The 8,853-nt window shown below is 34.8% G+C and overlaps 1 protein-coding gene across 1 annotated transcript; it reads left to right on the top strand.

Annotated features, from left to right (window-relative positions):
* The first annotated feature begins 537 nt into the window (after positions 1 to 537).
* On the top strand, positions 538 to 6,953 carry LOC107891593 (uncharacterized). Its single transcript, XM_016816438.2, has 18 exons — positions 538 to 1,667; positions 1,764 to 1,853; positions 1,955 to 2,156; positions 2,250 to 2,361; positions 2,712 to 2,804; positions 2,944 to 3,025; positions 3,104 to 3,163; positions 3,243 to 3,295; positions 3,565 to 3,731; positions 4,347 to 4,560; positions 5,025 to 5,082; positions 5,193 to 5,249; positions 5,335 to 5,583; positions 5,828 to 5,895; positions 5,999 to 6,055; positions 6,157 to 6,250; positions 6,338 to 6,478; positions 6,593 to 6,953. The coding sequence occupies exons 1-18, from the start codon at positions 759 to 761 to the stop codon at positions 6,698 to 6,700; spliced, it is 2,814 nt and encodes a 937-aa protein (XP_016671927.1). The 5' UTR covers positions 538 to 758; the 3' UTR covers positions 6,701 to 6,953.
* The last annotated feature ends 1,900 nt before the right edge of the window (positions 6,954 to 8,853 follow it).

Below are 8,853 nucleotides of genomic sequence, written 5' to 3' on the forward strand. Positions count from 1 at the left end.
ATATGGTATTTTCACAATCACTTAACTAATCATTAATTTAATGTACAATGTCTTATTTGGTACATGAAATATACGAGCAAGAGCAAAGTCAAAAACCTTTTTAGATGGATAAGTTGATGAGACATTGTGCGTGATGGAAAATTTTATGTAAATTTTAAAGTTGATTGATAGGAGATATTTATAAACATTCCCCTTAAAACTTTTTGGTAGTATTTTATGAAATATTTAAATTTTATTTTATTTTCCAAAAGTCTATAAAAAATTCAGGATTTAATTCCTATAAATTCATTTTATAGTTAACTTGGTTTAGAATTAGAATTTGAAGTTTACAAAGTTCCCAAATAGAAGGGCTAACTAACTCAAAAACCTAAATTTGAGGGGGCCACCTGAAAAATAACAAAAATACATGACCCACCAGACAAATCTAAAACGATGTCGATCTGTAAGGGCTAGTTTCGTCATTCTACATCTACGAATGTTATCGTATATAAATCTTTCTCCTCCCTAGTTTGTTTTCGTGTTCTTGCCCCCCCCCCCCCCCACAATATGTGATTCAGACAACCCCACGAAAAACCCTAAGATTTATTTATTTATTTTTCTTTTTTTGGCTATTTGGAAATACCCTAAAACCCTAAAATTTCCTTCCGTTGACTTATCTCAAATGCATGTTTTTTTTGTGAATCTCCTTTGATTTGTTTTTGGCTCTAGGGTTCTTGATATATCGGAGGGTTTTGTTTATTTATTTATTTTAAATTTAAATGGCGAATCATACTGAAGGGAAGGATTTCGTGGTGCTATCTCGGGTAAGAACGGGTCTGAAGCGCGAATTCGAGTTTGCTTTGAAGGTTCAAGCGGAGATGTGTGGGTCTTTGGGTCGGACTCGGTCTAGGAAGTCACAGAATGGACCAGCGTTGAGTCCAGGTAAGAGGAGTAACAAAAAATTGAAGAGAGAACCTAAGGCTGAGGAAGAACCGATAGATTTGATGAGTGAAGAAGAGGCCAAAAGCGACGTCGTGGATGTGGAAGAACCGAAGACAGAGGTGGATGGTTGTGAAGAAGAGGAGTCAAAAAGGGTTGAAGCGGGAAAGGAAGAGGAAATTAAAAGTGTGGTCATTGAAACAATGTTTGAAGATGTGGTTGGCAATGAAGGGAAGGGAGAAAGTGAACCCGAAAAGACAATAATAGGTACGCTAGATGAAAAGGAAGAGAAGGTATCAAAAATGGATGTTGACATTGGAAAGAAACAAATTGAATTGGAGGATGCAACGAAGAATGTAGAAGGGGAAAAGGGAAAGGAGGATTTGGTGATAAAAAGTGAGCCCTGCAAAAGGGATTCGGGAGTGCCTTTTTTTGCTAGTTTCGAGGGTAATAGTAAGGTAGAGGAAGTGGTGAAGGAAGAGAAACCTTTACGTACATATACCCGATCCTCGTTGAAGCCAAAGGTGGAGACGGTGAAGGGAGCTGTTTTAGGAGATGCTGCTATTGTGAATGCCAGTGATGTGAAAAGTGGTCGTGATGATAATGGAGTTAAAGGTGTGGATAGTCTGATAACGCCCGAAATTAATGTGTCTACTAAGTTTGTTAGAAACTTCCCTACAAAGTTAAAGGATCTTTTTGATTCAGGGATGCTTGAAGGGGCAAATGTGAGGTATGCCCGAAGCTCAAAGGTATAGTTCTGGAAAAAGAATTTGTAGATGAAATGTTTTTTTTTCATGCTCTTTTATTTGGAATATGTTGGTTTTTGAATGTTCCTGTTATCGTAGGTTACAAGAAATTCAGGAAGTAATGAGCTTCGAGGAGTAATCAAGGGCTCTGGAATATTGTGTTTTTGCAGTGCTTGCAAGGGGGTTAATGTAAGGGTTTATTTATTAATGGGTTCTTTTTCATGATGCCATATTTTATGTATTTGCGAATATGGTAGTTTCTTTTATTTGATGATTTATCATGAATGTAGGTAGTTACTCCTACCTTATATGAGAATCATGCTGGTAGCTCAAACAAACGTCCTGCAGAGTACATTTACCTTGAGAATGGGCATACCCTGCGTGATGTAATGAATGCCTGCAAAGATAGTTCATTGACCACATTAGAGAATGCTCTGAGGATGGTGATTGGATCTTCAATGAAGAAATCCAGCTTTTGTTTGAACTGTAGAGGTTAATCTTCCATTTCTTTTATATTTTATTTTCTCTTTTCTATTTTTGTTTGTCCTCCAAGGGTTTAACATTCTGTTCCTTTTATTATTGTAGCATCTATTACTGATGCTGATTCTGGAAAACCTATGACTCTATGTAATTCATGTGTGGATCTAAAAGAGTGTCAAGACAGCTCAATTGAAGTGGCTGATGGTGCTAGTGATAGGTATGGTTTGTTCTGTGTTTTGAACCCGTCTTTTGGTTCACCACCATGCTGACTTGTACAAAATCCAAGAATTCTATCATTTGGTGGCCTTGTTATATTAGTAATAGGCAAAGTAAAGCATTCTTGCAATTTCATCCTATATGGAAACTTCTTACTGTTTTTAGGAATGTTACCATGTTATAACCCTTTGGTCGCATTCACATTTGTTTGCCTGCAATGCTTTGACTGCATTCACATTGCTTTTACTCGTGCAGTATTTCATTCATTCTGTAGGATCAAAGATAAGATATTATTTCTCTTAAAGTTTTACTTATTCACCCCTCATTTTCTTTTTGTTTGGTTAAATTCAGATCACCCGGATCAACTGTGGTTCCAAAGTCACCAATCAGTGCTTCAAAATGCAGCTCGTCACAAACTAAGAGTCAGGGAAGAGTAACTAGAAAGTAAGTATTATTGTTGTTGTTATTATTATCATTATAATCATATTCTGTTTGTGTGTTTAACGTTTCACTACTGTATATAGTTGATGTGGTCACTTATCTTTTTGTTGTTTTGCTAATCTCTTGATGTTTTTTTTCTAAGAGATCTGCGGATGCATAAATTGGTATTCGAGGAAAATGGGTTGCCAAATGGAGCTGAACTAGGGTATTTTGTTCGTGGAAAGGTTAGTGTTAGTTTATTTTACCATAAACTTGTCTTATTCTAACATGTCTAATGTAAGAGGTGATTTGGTGTGTTGCAGAAAATGCTTGTTGGTTATAAAAGGGGATATGGAATACTTTGTACCTGTTGCAATTCAGAGGTACCTTACTTGTTTTCCCCAATTAAATGTTGTTTCCTAATTTTTCTGTCCTTTTATAGTCTTCATGTTAAATGTGCAGATAAGCCCCTCTCAGTTTGAGGCTCATGCTGGTTGGGCAAGTCGTCGCAAGCCGTAAGTCTCTCTTCAGTTCTAGGTTGTCAAGTTTTGTTGTTTTTGGTCATCTTTAATCTTATGATTGATATGTTCCAGTTGTGAGCTCCAGGGCATGTAGTTTCTGTATATCTTTCAAAAGTGTTTGATATTATGGTTATATTAGGATGGGCAAGTACCACCAATTTTAAGCATGGATGGAATATAATGAAACTATGTGCATTTATTGTATGTGTTTTTCACGCTATAAACATGAATGTGTTTTTCACGTGGTGTTACTTTCTTTACAGTTTTCAACACATTTACACATCAAATGGAGTATCTCTCCATGAATTGTCAATATCCCTGTTGAAAAATCAGAAGTACTCCACAAATGATTGTGATGACCTATGTAGCATCTGTTTGCAAGGAGGGGATCTATTTTGCTGTAATACATGTCCAAGGGCTTTTCACAAAGGTCGGTTTTCAACTTTTTCCTTCAATATTCTATTATCTTCCAAACTTAATGATGGCTCTCTTTTTTGGGGATAAGCTTATATGATTATTACCCTTAACAACTTCCAAAACAATTTCTCAGTGTCTGCCTTCTTTTCCTGTGTGTATGCACGCATGTGTCTATCCAATTTTTTTTGTTCAGTTTTGTCAAATTATAACTATTATCTTAGAATCTTTTTTCCTTGAACTTGAGGGTTACAGCTTTTGCCTTTAGTTGTCTTGCCCATAATGAAAATCTTAAGGGAATGGCTCTAGTGGAGGCCATGTTCCAGTTACTTACCCATGTGGTTAATGGTATTACTCTTCATATGAGGATTGTGTTTCCTCCACCTTTTCCCCATCCTTGCAACTCAATTTAGCATCAGGAGATGAGAATCTATTACCATATTGTGCCCACTTTTAGGATTTCTTCCTATTTGGTTTTTGTGTGCTTTTGTGTTTCTCTTGGGTTGCTAGTGTGCACTGTGCCTTGGGTCATTTGGACGGGGTTATCATTTAAAATTAATTAATTATCCAGAAATGCATTTTTGTTATGGGTATGGATTCCTGTTGAGCTCTTGATACTGGCCGATTGCAGAGTGTGTTTCTCTACCAAGCATTCCAACTGGTACTTGGCACTGTAGATATTGCCAGAATACCTTCCAAAAGGAAAAGTTTGTGGAACGTAATGCCAATGCTCTAGCTGCTGGAAGAGTTGCGGGAATTGATCCAATAGAACAGATAACAAAGAGATCCATTCGAATCATCAAAACTCCTGAGACAGAAGTTCCCAGCGTATGTGTGCTATGCAGGTCAGGACCATTCTGTTATTACCATTTAGAAGATGTCTTTGTTGTTATGAATCATTCCTATTCATCCTCAATAAACCCTCCTGTCCTCACTTCATTTAAAGAATGGGAATCTTTTAGCTTTAATAAATTTATAACATTTATGCTTAGCAAAATATTTGCTATTAACTGGATTCCATATGCAAGCAGTTGTTAAATCTAACATTATAACATAGACCTGGAATCTTCTAGATTGTTAAAATCTCTGGATTGATTCACAGTCTGCATTGCTGAGAAATTGCTTGTTAAGCCAATCCTAAAGCTTGTCTTTATTTGCAAATTGACTAATTTCTGATCTCCACATGTTCTGGTGCTGTACTCAAGCGGAGGCTTAAATTTTGCTGTTTCAGTTTTTTTTCTCTCTCCTCTCTATAATCTTTTCAGAATTTGTATGGTTATTCTGTATTAATATGCTTGAAATTTTGCAGAGGTCATGCTTTTAGCAAATCAGGATTTGGTCCACGCACTGTTATACTTTGTGATCAGGTAGCTTCTTGGTTCTGTTTGTGTATGTGGTTGTCAAATTCAAGCTTGTACAGAATATTCTAACCCTGTTACTGGCACTTAATGACCTATTTTATTTTATTTTTCCATAGTGTGAGAGAGAGTATCACGTGGGCTGTCTGAGGGATCATAATATGGATGACCTTAAGGTACCATTTCTCTCTGTTAAATAGTTTCATAGTTTTCCTGATTTTTCCTGTTTAATAAATGAGTTGGACACCATGCTTTCTACAGGAGTTGCCAGAAGGAAAGTGGTTTTGTTGCACAGATTGCAATAGAATTCATTCTGCTCTACAGAAATTGATAGTTCGTGGGGAAGAGAAGCTTCCTGACTCGTCTCTGCTTGTTGTAAAGAAGAAACATGAAAAAAATAGGTTGGAGAGCAAGGCCAGTCTTGATATAAGATGGAGGGTTCTCAGTGGGAAAATGATATCTTCTGATGACACTAGAGTATTGCTTTCCAAAGCTGTTGCAATCTTCCATGTATGTAGTTTTCTTGCTGATGATCAATTTCGATACCAGCATCATTAGCTAGGAAACATTTTGTTTTTGGCCATCTTCTTTAGCCTCTATGGCATTCATGTGAGCTTTAATTCTTGTAGTCACTGCAGTGCATCAGGGATTAGGCATCTTTTTGTAATTTGTGTTGATCTGTCTTTGATGTAAACCAGAAGCTATCCGGTTTAGTACTAATTTATTGATGATGTGATGTTTGTGCTTTTATTAGGAACGCTTTGACCCTATAAGCGACTCTGGATCAAGTAAAGGTGATCTCATTCCATCAATGGTTTATGGGTAAGCAATATTTTATTCTTGTCTACTTAATGTTTGCTAATAATGTAGCACTGAACTCCCAATAAGTCAGCTCTGTGAATAATATCACCAAATGGTATTGCAGGAGAAGTGTGAAGGACCAAGATTTTTGTGGCATGTACTGTGCAATATTAACTGTCAAGTGAGTCTCTCATCTTATTTCATCAAGTTTCTTTTCAGTATTATCTTTATAGAGTGAGGGGTGTATCTGAGTGCCCTGAATCTTCTTTTCCTATCATGCAGTCAAGTGGTGGTGTCAGCTGGTATTTTTAGGATATTTGGGCAGGAGGTGGCTGAAATTCCCTTAGTTGCAACTAGTACCGAAGGTGAAGGACAGGTAACATTCACTGCTTGTGAAAAAACATTTCTCACCCAACCAAGCTCTTTGGTAATTTGGTAACTAAAACAAGATTTGACTATGCAGGGTTATTTCCAATGCCTTTTCACTTGCCTAGAAAAGCTGCTTGGGTTCCTAAATGTGAAAAACGTCGTGCTTCCAGCAGCTGATGAAGCAGAATCCATATGGACAAAGAAATTCGGATTCAGCAAGATAACCAAGGAGGAGGTATGATCGTAATATTTCTGTCAGCCTGCAGGGTTGCTTTCTTTGGTTAAATTGTAGTCTTATCTACAGATGAAAATAACATATCTTCTCTCTATGATTATGCATATGCTGCAGCTAGACAAGTATAGAAGAGACTACCAAATGATGGTCTTCCAGGGTACATCCATACTGCAGAAGCCAGTCCCAGCAATTCGATTGATCCGTAAACCAGAGCATGAGTGATGAAATTTTGAGCATTGCAATTGGAAAGCTATTGTTTTTTTTCCCCCCTTCAAGAGTCTTCCTCCTAAAATGTACAGGTTTTTTCTTTAAAAAAAAAGAATTGTTGTGCAGGAAATACAGGTCAATCAAAATTACCATAGTACAATTTTACCTTTGGGGTTTTGTAGCACAGAAATGAAAAAAGAGAACACAGTGAGACAGACAATGACATATACCCGGAAAAAAAGTAATGAATTTTGATAATATGCTTGAATAGGTTTGTTTGCAGTTTTAGTCGTTTACTCGAGTAATTTTTAACAGAATATCATCTATTCTAGCTTATGGTCGAGTTTTATATATATATATATATATTAAATATCTTTTTGTATAACTTAGTTATATATTTTTATTATATTATATGTTATATTTATTCTATTAGTATATTCTATATTAATATAATAATATTATATATATTAATTACCTTTTTGAGATTGCTTTATTTATTAATTTATTAATTTATTTTGTTCTCTTTATAAGAATCATCTCTTCTAAAATGCTACTTTGTAAGTCACATGCAGTGATTTTACGCAACTAATTTTTAAATAATGTATATTTAATTATTATTTATTGTTGATAATGATAATTTTTTAAAATTTTTAAATAATATATTAATTTGAAATTATATAAGAAAGTAAGTTAAAATATTATTTTTGATAAACAAAAAAGGTAAAGTAACGTATAATAATTATAATAAATATTCATAATAAATACGAAAGATGTTTATATTAAATTAATAAATATATTTACTAATAGTGACTACAAAATAATCGTTTTCAAAACAAATCTATTAAATATTTTTAATTTATACCAAACAAATAATAAATAGATAAAAAGGACAGTTTTGGAGAGTATTTACTTCATACAATATAAACAACTTAAGAAAAATTTAAAAAACAATAGTATCATAATATTATATTACATTTTTATCAATTAAAATGAGCTTCAATCATTTTCGGTGCCATTGTTGTTCGAATATGATTTAATATTGCTTTTTTGAAGAGCCATTGCCTTAATGATTTTTTTTTGTTAAAATTATCCTATTTGGATTTAATATTATACTTTTATTTAGTCATTTCGAGCCCATTTGATGAGTGGTGGGCAACAAACCCTAGTTTCAAAGGGGTTGTCGTCGCCCACCCTAGTCAGTCCCAAAAGGACTGTATATTTTCTATTAAAATATTATTATTTTGTATTCTCTTGTTCAACTATGACTCTTGTGATTTTCTATAGATAGATACTGTGGACTAGGGTTTAGGGTTTTAGGGCTAGGTCAAGATATACAACATTAAGCGTTGTTACTCTATCAAATTTGAGTGAGATTTGTTCTACAAATAAATTCTATTCTTTGAGACTGTTTAACTTTTGGTTTCTAGCCCATGGAGAGATATTGATCTTCCTTATCGAAATATCAATAAAGTTTTCATTGTGTTAATCGATTCATGAATTTAAAGTCCATACTCTAAGCAAGTCAAGGGTTTGAAAATAACAAAGAAGGTCGTGTTAGTAAAAAGCTAGAAAATGACCTATATTGCTTAACCCAAAACACAAATATTAATTTGGTTAGAGTTTATTACTATAAATAACACAAGAAGTCAATTTTAGAAGGAAAAAAATAATTTTCTGTTGTGCAACAAACTTGTTTTTTAAAACGAATTATTTCAATAGGAGGCAATTGCTATACATAGTAAGTACCCCATGTTGGGACAGGGGCCCTACCCTATGCTACTATCTCCTAGCAACCAGGAATCTTTGACAATGTCTAGTAAATCCTCCAGTGTGGACCTTCAACAATTATTGGCAGAGTTTTAGGATGTTTTCCAAGTTCCTAGTGGTCTACCTCCCTCCTGATTGCAAGATCATCGGATTCCTCTTCACGATAAGAGTAAGGTGGTGAAATTCAGATCTTACCATTACCCTACAGTCCAAAAAAGTGATATGGATGAGGCTGATAGAAGAGATGTTACAAGGTGGTATAACCAGAGATAGCAACTATCTCTTTGCTTCTCCAATTGTCATGGTGAAGAAAAAAGATAGAAGTTGGAGATTTTGTGTAGATTATAAACATCTTAACCAGTTTCCCATCAAGGGAAAATTCCCAATACCTGTCATAGATG

This window comes from Gossypium hirsutum, chromosome D09, assembly GCF_007990345.1.
Source record: "Gossypium hirsutum isolate 1008001.06 chromosome D09, Gossypium_hirsutum_v2.1, whole genome shotgun sequence".
NCBI classification, from domain to species: domain Eukaryota; kingdom Viridiplantae; phylum Streptophyta; class Magnoliopsida; order Malvales; family Malvaceae; genus Gossypium; species Gossypium hirsutum.